The sequence below is a fragment of the Typopeltis vanoorti genome, chromosome 19 (assembly GCF_054136105.1).
Source record: "Typopeltis vanoorti isolate ZY-2024b chromosome 19, IOZ_Tvanoo_1.0, whole genome shotgun sequence".
In the NCBI taxonomy this organism is placed as follows: domain Eukaryota; kingdom Metazoa; phylum Arthropoda; class Arachnida; order Uropygi; family Thelyphonidae; genus Typopeltis; species Typopeltis vanoorti.
The window spans coordinates 69,213,038-69,229,342 of record NC_143567.1 but is presented as its reverse complement, the minus strand read 5'-3'; the positions used below and the strand labels follow the sequence as shown (position 1 = coordinate 69,229,342).

General features: G+C 33.7%; 1 protein-coding gene across 1 annotated transcript in view; it reads right to left on the bottom strand.

The window, feature by feature from the left end:
* Nucleotides 1–388: 388 nt before the first annotated feature.
* Nucleotides 389–16,305, bottom strand: part of Rab39 (RAS oncogene family member Rab39) — a 29,603-nt gene continuing 13,686 nt past the window's right edge. The window contains exon 3 of the mRNA XM_090409173.1: nucleotides 389–2,712. Coding sequence (XP_090265299.1) covers nucleotides 2,428–2,712 — 285 coding nt within the window. The 3' untranslated portion in view covers nucleotides 389–2,427. The remainder of the gene's footprint in view (nucleotides 2,713–16,305) is intronic.

Sequence of the window (16,305 nt, the reverse complement as noted above, 5' to 3'; positions counted from 1 at the left end):
ACAAAGATGTGAAAGCATAACTCATTCTTGTGTTAATATTTTAAATGTTGTAACCAACACTGTAAAGTGAGCAAAATATGAGTTGTAAATAAATTCTAATTTTCTTTACATGTGTTGAAGTGTTTTTTAAAAGCATCAGTATGTCTACATGTTTCTAAAAAAAAAAAGGTACAGTAAGAAAAATGCTATCACTATGGAGGTTAAATTAGATGCAAAATATTCTAAGAGCATTTCATAGTTACCCTGCCATTAATGATGGCAGGGTAACTAGGCATGTCTTAGTTTCATATTCCCAAGTAGATAGTAGTTAAGTGAGACTCAAGAGTGACAAGTGCAAAATGTTTAGCCAAGGAATGTATAGCCCTGTAAAACATAAGTATACCAAAGAAAAACAAATTCGATTTATGTTACAGCTCCTAGAAACAAACCTCTGCATAAACCAGAGTAGATAAACAGAATGTAGCCTGTTGAAATTTCCGTGCATACCTCATACACACATATAAATACATATAACTCTTACAAAATTCACAATTACATTGTCTTCCAAAGATAAAATGTGGTTTCGATAATTCAATTATCAAACCTACACATTTTAATTAGAACTGTATATCACATTCTTTAAACCACTATATAAAAACTGTTGTGTTATTTATTTTTTTACAAATTCTGTTTATAAACACGTCATCTCTCAAAAATCATTTTATTAGAACACGGGCTATTGTTTGTTCCATAGTATCCAGTTTTCTGTAATTATTTGAAAAATTTTCAAAATCATAAGCTCATTAATTATATACCATAAAGATCTGATATAAAAGAACAATATTGTAAGCAGCTGGTATACTGAATTTTCACATTGAACAGATTTTAAAATCAGCTTTTAATTTTTATTCAGGCTTCTAAGACAATGATGTCAACAAACATAACTGATGTGTGTTATAAAATATGCTACTTTGAGGGTAAATTTTAATAGGGGAAAAAATTATGCTTAAACAAATCTTTTATGTACAAGAGAATGCCAACATAAAATGTTGCTGTTCATATAACTGATTTCTATTAAATAATACAATATATAAATTAAATTTTACATAGGAGTGTAACTGACTTCTGCATTTCTTCTGAAATACTGAGCCGTGACTAGTTTTAATCTATGGAAAAAAAATCATGACATGCCAACTAATTAGCTACATAAGTGAACAGTATACAATTTTAAAAGAAATACAAATTTTTACATCTACATAAAAGATCACTGACCCATTGTAATCTTATATTGAGAAATTTAGTCATTAATTTTGGTAAACAGATTTTAAGTATTAGTTCACATATGAATAAGTTCTAAAACCTTCATGTATGGGATCAATATTCAAACAAAACAAATAAATAACTGCATTAGAGAAGAATCCAACTTAGGAACTCTGTTCTGCCAGACCAATAATGTTACATATCAAACTCAGTTACTTAATATTTCTCACATAATAATTTAATGCTATTATTATTCATTTCCATGAAACGTTCCTCAGTTATGCTGAAAATTCCAATTTTGTGTGTATGGATAAAAAGAAAAGGTAATTAAATAAAATAGTCTACCATGATAATTTCTGATATTAGCTGCATTCAAATTAACTGGATGCAGCTAATAAGATGAGGTTTGTAAAAATCTAACCCCATGATCAAAGAATTTCTAAAAGGATGTATAGCAAATTACCTTAAATAATGAAAAGTAACAGCCTAAAAACAGTGTTTATGCCGAGAACACTAAACTAAAATCTCCTATACCAAACTTAGCTGAATGTCAAATCCAAGTGCTACTCTATATTTTCTATAAGATCAATTAAACTTGTAACAAGTTAAACAAAAAATAGATGCAATAACATTTATACTTCAAATAAAATTTCACAACATAAATTAAAGGTAATCAAAGTGCCACAAATATTCAACAGAATGTGTTTTGTCAACATAATATACAAAATTTATGCCAATTAACAAAACGGTTCACAATGCATTGACATATTCTTCAGGAACTATCACTAAGATATATGTGTGTGTATATGTATATATATCTCTCTCTACTATACACAAATTTGCCAATACAACACTTCCAACTATACCTGTTCATTTTACTGGTAATAGCAAAAAGTTCAGTGCACTGTGATGGAACTTAACCATAGCAATGAATGCACATACATGCATGTATGCAATATATACGTGCATGCATATATATGAAGTACATAATAACAGCAGTAAAACAATTTCAACTATTTAAGAATCTGACTGGTGTTTTAAAAGCTTATTAATATTAAAACTGAGCATATACCAAGTCTATCATATACATTTTACAAGTCATTCCACAAGAGTCTGGCATTAACCATTTGGTGATAATGCTAACTGGAGAATGCAAGAATAAAAAGTATTGCATTTTTATTCTTTGAATTAGCAGCAGCCTCCTCCTTCTGCTTCTGCTTCAATTAAATGTAGATTATTTCTGGGTCGTGAAAATCCAGTTTTTATTCCATCCCACCCATCTTCCACTTTAAATTCACCAGCTTCAATTTTATTATATATATCTTGAGCTATTAGTGTAAAAGCTTCTTCTACATTATAACCTGTCTTTGCTGATGTTTCAATGAACTTTACACCATAGAATTCAGCAAAAGCTTTTCCTTCTTCACTAGGTACTTCTCTTGTTGCATCCATATCATTCTTACAGGCTACAACCTAAAGTGGACAAAGAGAGAAATGTTGTTTTAAACAGTAAAGCAAAATTTTAATGCCACCCCCTTTATTTTTTAATGGAAAAAAATTCTTTCTTTCCTAATTTGATAAGAAAATGAACTTAAAAGCCAAGTAAATTTAAGAAAAGAAAAAAAAACTTCATGTAATGAAGTATATTATTAATATTTGAATAAGCATGTTCTTGAATTGACACTGTTATAGCAATTTTATATTTTATTGTTGGAAATATTAGAAGTCATAAGTAAATATATTTAAAGTAAGTGTTGGAAGTGCTCCCACAGACTTGCAGACAAGTATTTGCTTGTTTTATCTTGTTGGTGAAGGTTCATACCAGGTGAGGGGGACATTCCTAATAAAGTTAATGACGGCTTCCTACAGATCACACAGACAATGTAGATTAAATTGATAAACTGTAATTTTATTTGATCTCCAAGGATAAAATCTTAGGAAATAGTGGATGAACTTAGCAAAAAAATATTCCTTGAACTGGTCATCATACACATCAAAAGTGCAACAGATGCATGCATGCTATACCATTAACCAAATGGAAGCAGGCATAGGTTGTAGCTGTTTGGAATTGCATAAAAAAAAATTAATGCTATGAGGCCAGTGTATTTATGTCTTTAAGATGCATGTGTTATTCTGGATGATTTGTAGAAGGAGTTTCCAGGAAGAAAAACCATGACATGCAACTGACTAGCTAACCTTCATCTAAAAAAACCCCTTATAAATGTTCTTCAAATCCCAGATGGGATTCAAACCCAGGTCTTTCTGATCAAAGGGCATTACCGATTAAGTGAAATACAGAAGCATGTGGACACAAGCAATTTCATCCTTGGTTTAAATGGCCAATGAAGGGGTAGAAAATCTTGTTGATGAGAGTTGATAAGTTCTCAAAGAGTAGGGGACCATTTACTTGACTTTGTGATATTGTGCACTATGTATACATATCAACCTTTGCATTGTGCATAGTTTTTCTGCAAGTACTATTTCACGAGTTACATGCAGATTAACTGCTGACCACATGGTTTGTGTTGGAGTTCATATACTCTGATTAATGGAATCATACTTCACTGTTAAAAAAAGACATCAAGAATGTCTTCTCTATTAGTTGCAGGAAGTCTTGAAACCACTGGCAATATTGCACATGCTAGAAGATGTCATTCTTTCAGTCATCCACTGATGCTATCATATATAAAGTAACATAAAGTAGTTTATAAGCATCTTCATTGCTGAGAATTTGCAAATGATGATCAGACTTTTCACGATATGATCAAAAATGTCCAGTACTTTGTCCTATGCAGAAATTGACATCCAGACTTTGTGTGTCTACAACTGATCCTAGCACTGTTAATTAGCAGCCATGCTATACTGTGATGTGACATGCAAAATTGATGTATATTGCAACAAATTTCTGTGAGAACTTTTCTATTGTCCAATGCACCATCAAAAATATTCGAACTTCAGTCGACAACATAAATTTTCAAATGCTTGCATGTATCCAAGCAGTTCGCTATTTATGGCATGAATAGTTGAAGACAATGGAAAACTGGTGTTTGTGTGTATGTGGAGGGAGGGAGGGAGAGAGTAAACAACAGTGCATACACCATCTACATTTAAGATTTCTTCAACCTCTTTCCACTTCCAACACAACACAACACTTCTTGCAAGCACAGAAATGAATTTTCATTCACCTGATATATCAGTAAGTTATATATATATATATATATATATAACTTGCTGATAAGAAACAGATAATCATTCACATAAATTTGAATTAAAAGGAAAATTCTTCCCATTATTACTTTTGTTACATTTTTAATTAAAAAATAAACAAGCAACCATCAAGCAAATTCATATACCTTATACAAATATGAGAATGATTAAAAAAAAAAAAGTACACTGCATTTTAACAAGATTCCAATTAACAAATTTCATCATAATGCTGATCTGGAGTGGCTTTGTTATGCATGCACACAGATAAAGCAACACTAACAGATGTTTACATATTTGATAAATATACTTTAAAAAAGTCAGAATTAAAGCTCTAAAGCATCTGCATTTAGCAATGACATACTCCACAAATCTCATTTTATTATGTGCAATTTACAAAATATTATTGACAGTTCAGCACAAAGAAATATCAATGTCTTTCCTGTAGAAAACATAATTTCACTATGCACAAATCATCAATCCAGACATCTGAATGATAATTTTAATATTAAAATTCAACAAATGTTCAACAGTTATGAGATGCCAATGAATTTTTTTGGAATTCAATTAAAGGTTTTAAATCAAATAATGTTTGCAGTGAAACATCATTCTGAAGGTAATGTTGGTGATATACAAAAGTTTGACAGAATGAGAGAATATATAAATCTCAAATAAACCTAACTTCACCTATTATCCTACAACCAAACTCCGAGAGTTTGAGAAAAACTAGTTTGGGAAACAGCTTGTACTGCTACAAATAGTACAGCATTTCTCAAAATATTTCAATGTAACCTGTAGCATCACATAGGAAATTCACTGTTGGGGCACTTTTCTACTTCAATATAGTCCTTTTAAATTCTGATGCAAACTTAAAAGTGCAAAAAGTTTTTTTTTTTTTTTGCTTTGGACTCTTGTGTTTGTAGAGCCTATATTTAGCAGTGTGTTAAGGTTTGCTGGAAGGAACTGGAGTTAGAAGCTTAATGGAGAAAAACGTCATTGAGAAGGCATTAATTCTTCCAATATTTTGTCTCGGTCACAGAGACATCTTCAGGGAATACAATATAAAACTTGCAACACAGCAAAACAAAACACGAGGATGAAAAATTATAGTCCTAACTAGGTTGGTAAACCTCTGTGAGTGCCCAGCCTGGTTAGGACTAGTTTTTTTTTTTTTTTTTTGTCTACTGTTCATCTCTGAAACCTGTTTCGGATATTAATTCTTTTTGAAACTTTCTTCCATTTTTCTTTTTAATATGATATTCATTCTTTTTTTTTCTGCTGAAAAATAAATAGTTATCACTTTGTTTTGAGTACTTAATATACTATTGTATCCTGAACTAGTAACTAGTCATTATCGTGCCGGCCTTACCATAAAGTGCCGGACTGGTTGGCCGAGTGTTAGCGGAGAGCAGATACGTTATAGAGTTAGAAGCACAGAAAATTGCAAAGCAGAAGAAAAGAGAGAAAAACTGCAGAAGAACAAGAAACTGAGAAGAGAAGTTTATAGCACAAAAACTGAGAGGCATTTGCCTTAGTTAATAAGCACTTCTGCTTGAGGAAATGGATCCCAATGGAGAGATATTTAACAAAGGAGACAGAATTATGTAAGCTGCAATTGCTTGCTATAGAGAAATTTTGAAGAAAAGATAAGGCAAACTGCAGACAATCATGTACACAATTTTAAAGAATTTCCACAAGTTATACATCCAGTGTACCATTCTTAGAACGCTCTGTTTCAATTCCTCAATTTGTTGTTGGTGAACTAATTTCTCTCTCTCTCTCTCCCTCCTCCAATGAATAAAATTAATGCATGGAATAAGAATTTCTCTTATTCCATGGGTTTCCAGGTGATTATTTTGCTGGTAAGTGCACAGAGGCAATGTACAGAAATTTTATATTATAATTTGTACAGTGGATTGTTTTGCTATAAACAAAGAATAAAATTAGTTAAAAAATACAATAAAACAGACCTACACATTTCAGCATCACTATATGGTTGATATAGTGATTTCTGACTTACAACGGGATCATCAGAATGGAATCCTGTCAACAGTCAAGGACTGGAAGCATAAGATGCTATATTGAAGTCTTGAAAGTTCACAGATTAATTTGGAAGAAGATTACAAGAACTTAACCTTCATCATCAGTACTACCATGTATTCTGTTCAACCCATATCAGGAATGTGATGATGATTGAAAACTGACTGTGCAATCCACTTCACTATTCTGGTTATTGTGTCCATTTTAATTTCTGTACTTACTGCTTTCTGTTTTCTTAACACAGTGCTGGGTTGGATCATTATTAACCTTTTATTAATTTAATTTTCTTGCAAACCTTGAGAACCAAAGGTAAATGTTTTAAAATCATAAACATCAACCCACCAGACAAAAACAAAACACAAATGGGAAACAACTATTAGCACAGGTTATAGGTTCAATGAATGCCATACAAATGTTGGTTAAATAGAATACCACTTAACCTGTCACTCAGTAGTAGAAGAGATTTGTGTAATGTGTTAAACAATGCGCTGGCTGAAATTTGAAGATTTTTCCTTTTGTGGAAATTAACATTTTCCAACTTCGTTTTAACAAAGTTTTGTTCTTAGAAATTTTGTTAAGAGAGAGGTATGGCTGTACATTTCAAGACCATGTGAAGTTTCCAATAAGCAGGGCAGTTCTCACACTGCATAAAAAAAATTGTCTGTTGCTGTAAATGTTTGCAAGCATATCCATACTACACTCAGATTCAAACCTACAGCATATTGAACACAGTGAAGATGCTATCCACTCAACCAACTAGACAATGGTTTAAGTGAATAATGCAAACTATTTAAAAATTTAATATAACTTAATTCATTAACAATTCCTGCATGACTCTTCTGTTAAAGAGGGCAGAATATAACACTAGTTACACACACACCTCTGACAACCTATGGAAGTGATGTAACAGCCCCCACCCCACCCCACCCTGGATGATCAAGAGATGCAGTATATATTTTTTGTGCATTTAAAGAGTAGCCAACATCAGGAAATACAATTCACAACAAAAGGTAAACAATCTATCCTTCTTAGACATGCTATACATCTTCCAAATGAACACACTATACATCATCCTAGTCCTGCCACCCCCACACACATACTGAAAGGTACTAGATAAGCAGTCACATCAGCATCTGGCCCAAACAGTATATGGAATTCTCAAAATACTAACCATGGCAGCACATTGGTTTCTTTTTTCTTGACTGAAATTTGTCAGTATATTTTCTCCTACAGGTGTAGGAGAAAATATACTGGCCTAGAGATTGGGAAACATCAGTATTCATCCCAATACCAAAAAAATCAAACGCCAGAGATTGAATTGTTTCCACAACTACATGACTGAGTGCTCCGAAAATGCTGTTATTATTATTTTTATATTGCTTCCACCCATGAAAGGTTATTTGCAAACCTATCTCAAGGGCTCGCTTTAGTGAGAATCGGAGTATATTATTTGTAGATTGGTTCCTACTCTTCTTTCTTTCTTTCCTTCTTGTCCTTTCCCCCAATCTTTCCTATATTACTTTTCTTCATCTCTCGCAGTTTGTTTAGCCTTACCTAGTAGGATAAACAAGCGCAGAAGAAGGCAACGGCAAACTACTTCTGTATATATTTTACCAAGAAAATCTTATGAACAGAGGCTTAAGTTATTGTGATATAGTACTGGAAGATGGAACATCTAGGTTGGAAGGCACTGAAATGGCTACTGGGGAAGAGCAGACAGGAACTTCCAATGAAGTTAACAAGAATGATGAAGCTAGATCGAAGCTTTCTGGAAGTTCAACTTCTGATAGAGTTAATCCCAGAAGAAGATGCCCCACTTTACTAATTTATATAAAATAGGAACATGGGATAAGAAGTATGTATCAAGGAAAACTGGAACTGGTGAACAAAGAAACGAGAAGAACTCGAGTTAAGATGTTAGGAATCAGTGAACTGAGATGAACAGGAATGGATCACTTTGATACTGATGATTTCATGATGTATTACTCTGTACATGAAAATCTTCAAAATAATTGGGGTAGCATTCATAGTTAGAAGAGAATACAAAAAATACATTTTGGGTTACAACCCGGTATTCGATAGAATAATTCTAATCAGAATAAAGGCATACCCAGTGAATGTTACACTCATACAGGTGTATGAGTGTAACATTCACTACAGATTCAAGTGAAGATGAGGTAGAAGAATTTTACAGCAGTTTGTGACAAGTACTATACAGTATTGATTAAAAAGATTTTCTTTTGATATTGGGTGATTGGAATGCAAAAGTGAGTGAAAAGATGAATGAGGCATCACTGGAAAATTTGGTTTAGGAATGAAGAATGAAGCAGGAGAAAGGATGTTGGAGTTTGTGTTGAGAACAGTTGCTTTATTGCAAACATGGGCTTCATCTAATGGAGAACACAGAAATCAGATAGATTACTGTTGCCAGCAGAAGGTGGAGGAGTGCTATCCGAGCAGCAAAAACACTACCTGGTGCAGAATGGGACATACGCGAATTATTGATAGCTGAATCAAATTGAAATTAAGAGCTAAGAAGAAACAAAAGGCCAGTATCAGATTTCATTTAGATCCTATAAATGAAGCATTTAAAGTAGAAGTTGGAAAGAAATTATAAAGTTTGGAGAAGACAGGAAGAGAATTAGAAGAACTGTGGAAAGAAACAAAATGTACAGTCACAGAAGAAACAAACAAGAAAGAAAGATTGTAAATGGTTGTCAGAAGAAGCTATTCAAATAGCAAAGGCAAGAAGAAAAACGAAACTTCAGAGAAACAAAGAAAGGGTCAGACAACTAAGTGCAGCTTTCCAAAGACAGGCTAGGAAAGATAAGATAAAACATCTAAACAAAAGGTGCAAGAAAACTGAAGAAAGCATATTATGGGTAGAACAAGAGATCTGTTTAGAAAAATAAATGACGTTACAAGGAAGTTAATTCCTAGATTAGGAGTTATAAAAAATAATATGGGTAAATGTCTGATGGAAGAATATGCAGTGAAAAAACATTGGAAAGATTATGTAGAGATTTGTGCAAGAAAGATAATAATATTGAAGAAGTATTTGAAAGGAGAGAATTTGTTGAGGAACCATGATAATGAAAAGTGAAGTGATATCAACAATGGAACAGCTGCCAAAAAGAAAAGCTCCTGAAGCTGATGAGTCAGTGGAATTATTGAGAGCAGCTGGGGATGAAGTAGTGAATATATTGACTGAAATTTGTCAACAGTTGTGGAAGAAAATATACTGGCCTAGAGATTGGGAAACATCAGTATTCATCCTAATTCCAAAAAAAAAAAAAAAAAAAAATCAAATGCCAGAGATTGTAGGAATTATAGAACCATTGCTTTTTCACATGCAAGTAAAGTTATTCCGAAAGGGATCCAACAAAGGTTGGAGCCATATATGCGAATAGAGAATGCTACAAGAACAGACAGGCTTTAGGAGAGAGAGAGGAACTAGAGATCAAATAGCAAACATGAGATGGATTATGGAAAAAACAAGAGAATTTCAGAAGGAAGTATTCATTTGTTTTATTGATTATAAGAAAGCTTTTGATTGTGTCGATCACAACAGACTGTGGATTATAATGAGATCAATGGGAATACCTGAACATTTAATTCTCATGCTAAGAGAGCTGTATGACAACCAAGAAGCTTCAGTAAAAACAGTCTTTGGAGAAACAGTGTTCAAGTGGAAAAAAAGGGATGCAGCAAGGTTGTATACTGTCGCCCTACCTTTTCAATATTTATAATACATATGTTATGAAAATGGCTGATTTAGACAAAAATCCAGCTGGAATTAAGATTGGTGGCAGAAAAATAAAAACTTTAAGATATGTGGATGATACAATCCTCATAGCAGAAACTAAGGAAGATCTGCAACAGTTGATTCTATTGGTTAAGACGGAAAGTAACAAAGCCAGGCTTTTCTGATGTTTAAATTGAGAATTTAAACAGAAAAAATTATAATAGAGGGAGATAAAATAGAAATTGTTGAAAGTTATGATTTACTAGGTTCAGAATCAGAAATGATGGTAAATGTTAAGATGAAATTAAAAGAGGATAGTCGGGTTAAAAAAGGCAATGTTAAACCTGACAAAAATTATGAAAGATAGAGGTTTGAGTAAGGTCACAAAAGCTAGAATTGTCAAAGTAATGGTATTTCCAGTCGTGATATATGGATGTGAGAGCAGGATTATTAAGAAAAAAGATAGAAAGCAAATTGATTCATTTGAATTATGGGTGTGTAGGAGACTATTAAGAATCTCATGTTTCTTAATAGTCTCCTACAAGAATGACCAATAAGAAGGTTTTAGAGTATAAACACAGAATGCTCCTTGGAGCATTCTGGGAGAAAAGAGCAAAAGCTAATAATAATGGCAAATACTTGTTGGATTTCTGCTCAGGACATGAACTGGTTATTACTAACAAATGTTCCAACATAAAAATGTGTACAAATTCACATGGACAGAAGATGCAAGAAAGAAATAAGAAAAGTCTCACTGACCATGTTATTGTTGATAGCGATGTTTTCTCACTGGTGCAGGACACTAGTGTGTACAGAGGATTTGAAATTGGAAGTGATCACTTCCAATTCAGTTTTATCTTGAGCAGGATAAAACTGAATTTAAAGCTGAAAAGATGAATGGGTAAGAAAGTTTTGAAGCGAATAAAACTTCAGCAGTTCTCAGATGTGAACTGTAGATTAAAATAAACAAACATTATTCAAGAAAAAATGAAAGAGTTGAGAACAGGAACCAAGCCTTGGAGATTTAGTGGCAAGTCCTGAAGAAAACATTGATTGATTCAGCCAGAGAGGTGTATGTGTTGAGATTGACTGCAAGAATAGAAAATTCAGAACTCCATGGTGAACACAGGAAGTTAAAAAGGCAGTGAAGGAAAAGATGAAAGCATATCAAATGTCACTGGCAAATAAGTCAGCTTGTGCTCTGAGAGAATACAGAGACAAATGTAAGAAAGCTAAACACTGTGTAAAACTAGCTAAACAAAAGTCATGGGAAGACTTTGGTAAGAACACAGAAAATAAATATCAGAAAGGTAGCTGTTAAAAAAGCTCAGAAATAGAGGAAAGAGTGCTGTAAAGGGAATTAGAGATGATAAAGTGAGAGAAAAAGATATCCTTGATGTATAAAGTAATTACTTCAAAAATTACTAAATTAAACAAGCAGTAACAGCACAGGGGTAAAAAAAAAAAAAAAAAAAAAAAAAAAAAAAAAAAAAAACTCAACAGGCATGCAATCAGGAATACATATCCATACTTGAAGTAGAAAAAGCAATCAAAAGCCTGAAATGTGAACAGGCAGCATTAATAAATGATATTCAACCAGAAATGCTCAAGTATGGAGGTAGAAAAGTCTTGCAGTGGTTGTGCTGCATAGCTCTCATCGTACCCATATATAAAAAAGGGAAATAAAACTGAATGTGAGAATTACAGAGGTATTTCCCTACTGAGTGTTCCTGGTAAGATTTATGCAAGTATACTTGAGAAACAGTTGAGAAGGATTGTGGAAATGAGGCTTGGTGAAGTTTTGTATACCTGCAAAAGGCATATGACAAGGTGCCATGAGAAAAAGCTATTCAAAACACTACAGTTATATGGTGTCAATGGGGTATTATATCAAGCAATACTTAGTCTTTATTTGAGTTGTAAGTCAGCAGTTAGAATTGAAGGAAGTACAGGAAGATGATTTGATATTAAATCTGGTGTCAGACAAGGTCATGTCAAGATAATGTCAGACATTATCCCCTCTGTTATTTATTATCTATATGGATCACATTATGAAGGAAAGTGGTATTAAATCTGATGTCCAAATTGGAGATGTTAATCTCAGCTCTTTACTTTATACAGATGATGTTATACTTTTAAATAAACCCAGTACAAGTCTACAAGATTTCCTAATTTCTCTCACTAATCTGAAATCCTATCCATAATTATGCTGATGACACAGGGCTGGATTAACCATTAAGCAAATTAAGCACGTGCTTAGGGCATCATGGAAAGGGGGCACCACAGAATTTCTGCTTTAGTTAGATGACGAATTTAATTTAAATGAACTTTTAATTAGTTTTTCATTGTTTTTATCTTTTCTTCCTGTTACCTACTTTGTTTCAATAAATAATGACACGTAGAAGGCCTAATAAAACTCTAATCACGTGCATGACGGTTCGTTTACACCGTATTATCGCTCACGGCGCTTTCTGGCACTACCATTGCCTCAAATGAGGTATTTTTTTATAATTAACGTAACCATTTTATTTTTTTATTTTCCTGTCTGTTTTAGGTCTTGTTTAAATAAATTATGTCTTAAAAAAGGCATTTTTATAAATTATGTCTCCAGAAGCAAATATAAAACAAATCTCGTGGTAGTCTCAGAAACGTGCCTCCGGTAAAAGGTCTAGCTGTTGCAGAAGTGCGACTCCAGTAAAATAAGAGTTAATTAAAGCACGAAATTCAGCTGTAAGCCGAAAATTAAATTGTTCATATGATTTTGCTTGTGATATGTGTAACTGTGTTGATTGCCACCTAATATTCAACAAAATAATCTTTTTATTTCTGTATTTAACAGATCCCAAGAACCAAGATGAAACGTGTTCAGTTAAGTGGTGTACAAAAGCGAAAATTATCAAAAAAAGAAACAAGAGGAGACTTTGGAATTAGATTCCAAGACTGCAAAGCTGACTGATTTCTTCACACAAGTTCCACAAAATTATATACCAATTCCTGATCAAAGCCAATCTCCATCATCAGAAGTGGACACAAATACCACTTTGATCACCTCAAAATCAAAATATGATGATGTTGGAATCATCAAGGTGTCACAAGCAGGTTCATCTAGCACATGTCTCACTACTGACCTCACTTTGTCTGTAAATTCTCTTGATATCTCTACTGCAAATGTTGATGCAAGTTGCTTTACAAAACATTCTGAGGTTAAAATAATTGCTGAAAATGAAAGTTCAGTGGACTATGGTGATGGTGGTAAAATGATTCAGTCTGCAAAAGATCTAGGGTTGTGGCTTGATTTCTCTGCTGATGATGTGGCTTATTGGACTGCTTGTGGACCCAGTGACTGTCAACACCACAATGGGCCATTTGACAAGTCTTACTGACATTTCAGTAGTGGCAAACCAGTAAGATACTGTTCGCAGAAACTTTTTGTTGGGACAAAAGCCAATGGTGAGGAATACAAGAGAGAGTGGTTATTGTGTTCACTATCAACGGGATCAGTTTATTGTTTTGTTTGTAAACTGTTTGCTCTAAAAATTTCTCACATTTTGTTACAAGAGAAGGGTTCAGTCACTGGCGAAATACTATTGTAATTGATCAACATGAAAAAAGCACTACTCACCGAGACTCTATGCTAACATACTTAACTCGTAGACAAGGTGTAGGGTTGGGACAACAGTTGGAAAAACAAATTCAGGAAGAGTGTGATTACTGGGAACATGTCCTGAGGCGCGTCATAGCTGTTATTCGTACATTAGCTGAATGTGGTTTGGATTTTCGAGGAACAGAAGAAAGATTTGGATCATTGCAAAATGGGAACTTTTTAGGGCTGTTTGAGCTCATAAGTCAGTTTGATCCATTTTTAGTAGGTCGCATTGTGAAATATGGAAATTGTGGCAAAGGAAATCCTTCTTATCTGTCCAAAGCCACCTGTGAGGAACTCATTCAACTGATGGCTCAAAAGGTCCACGTGCTTATTGTTGATGAAGTAAAATCTTCTGGTTATTTTAGTTTGTCAGTTGATTCAATACCAGATCTGTCACATATTGACAGTTAAGTGTTGTACTTAGGTACTTAAAAGATGGACAGCCTATTGAATGCTTTTTAACCTTTCTGAAAATGAAAAGCCATACTGGTGAGGAAATGGCAAATCAGGTGTTGCAGTAATTACGTAAAGGGGATGGAGCAAAAATTTTTAGAAACAAACAAGTTTGCTATTTATGTGCCCTGTGCAGCTCATTCACTAAATTTGGTAGGCCGAAGTGCTGTTGACTGCTGTCAAGAGGCGGTTAATTTCTTCTCTATAGTGTGGTTGCTCTATACCCTTTTTTCAGCCTCAATCAGCCGGTGGACAATTCTAAGGTTGTATTGGAAATGAAAAATCTTAAAATTCCTCTCTGATACCAGATGGGAGGCACATACTATGGCAATAGCAGCAATTTTGAAATCTTTCCTTCAAATTTTAGAAGCGCTAGACTGTATAACCCGAAGACCGGTCACAAAAGGGAGACACTAGAAGAGAAGCAGATAATATTGCAAATAAGATGCAAGAGCTAAAATTCGTTTTTATGTTGAATTTTTGGGATGAGATTTTGCAAAATTTTCATAGAGTAAGCCAAGTTCTACAGAATGAGGATGTCAACTTAAAAACATGTGCAGATCTGTACGGATCATTAGATGACAATTGTGCACTTCACGAAATGAATTTGAAAGATATGAAGCAGCTACAAAGGAAGTGCTACCAGATGTTGATTACAAGGTAGCTCAAACTCACAAATGTATCAGAAAGAAGGTACCGAATGACGGAGATGCTCCAGAAGTATATCTGATGCCAGAGATAAATTTCATATCACCACCTTTTACACAATTGTTGACAAACTTGAAACTGAGATGAGAAGAAGAGGAGAGATATACAAAGAAATATCAGAGAGATTTTCTTTTCTAAGTGATGTGCCACATAATGCTACTTCAGTCTTCATCATCTACTGAAATTGAAAGGTATTCTCAGTGTTGTCAAAAGTTGATTGATGCTTACTCAGAGGACTTGAACACTAATTTCTCAGTTGAGCTTCAGCAGTTTCGCTCATATGTGTGCCATAAGTTCAGTGCAACAAAAAATGTAAAAAACAAGATTCAATCATGCTGAATTTTATATGGTCACAAATTGCTCAGCTGAGTGTTCATTTTCTCAGTTGAAGTATATTAAGAATCCCATCAGGACAACTATGCAACATGAATGCCTTATCTATACTAAGGAAGCAGATGTGTTACGTAAGATTAATTTTGAGGATCTGATCAAAGACTTTGCAATTAAAAAAAGTAGGAGAAAACTTTTCAAATCTAAATAAAGTTGAAATATACAAAAATAAACATTATTTTCCATCTTACTATAAGGGGACACCAAAAAATCTTTTAAGTGCTTAAGGCCTCTATGGGTCTTAATCCGGCCCTGTGATGACAGTACACCCATACTTCATTTCAGCAGACAAACATAGTGCTCAAATATCCTTTAACAGTGATCCATATTTCAGTATGGCAAGGACAATCCTGTCACCTTTAATGCTCCCAAAACAGTCCTGCATAATTTATTAAAACAAAAATTCCACTTCACTTTTCTCTTACTTTCGATACTGACTCATATCTCTCATATTGGGCATATCTCAACACTGATTGTTTCAGCTTGTATCTCCAGCATGCTCAAAGGTGAGAAGATTCCTTCCAGTCAAAAATGGACATTAAAGGCCTGTGATATAGTCATTTACAGATCTGAGATCCTGACACTTGTCAATGCATTTTCATAATTTCTACCTTCTGTTTGATGCCTAGTTTTTTTTTCTGGTTTCTAGTGAAGTTTTCCCTTAAGAAGACAGCTATTGCAACTGATTTTAAGTATTAGGGAATTGGTAATAGAGCCCAATACTGTACCTAAAAAATAAAAAAGTTCTGCAACACCGAGTAATGTAAGTATGCTGTATAAAGAAATCAGTTAACTTTATCGTAAAACCAAAATATTTGCTCTCACCAGTGCTCACTGAATTATGCATGGAATCAAACCTGAAAGGTAAATTGCTAAAGGT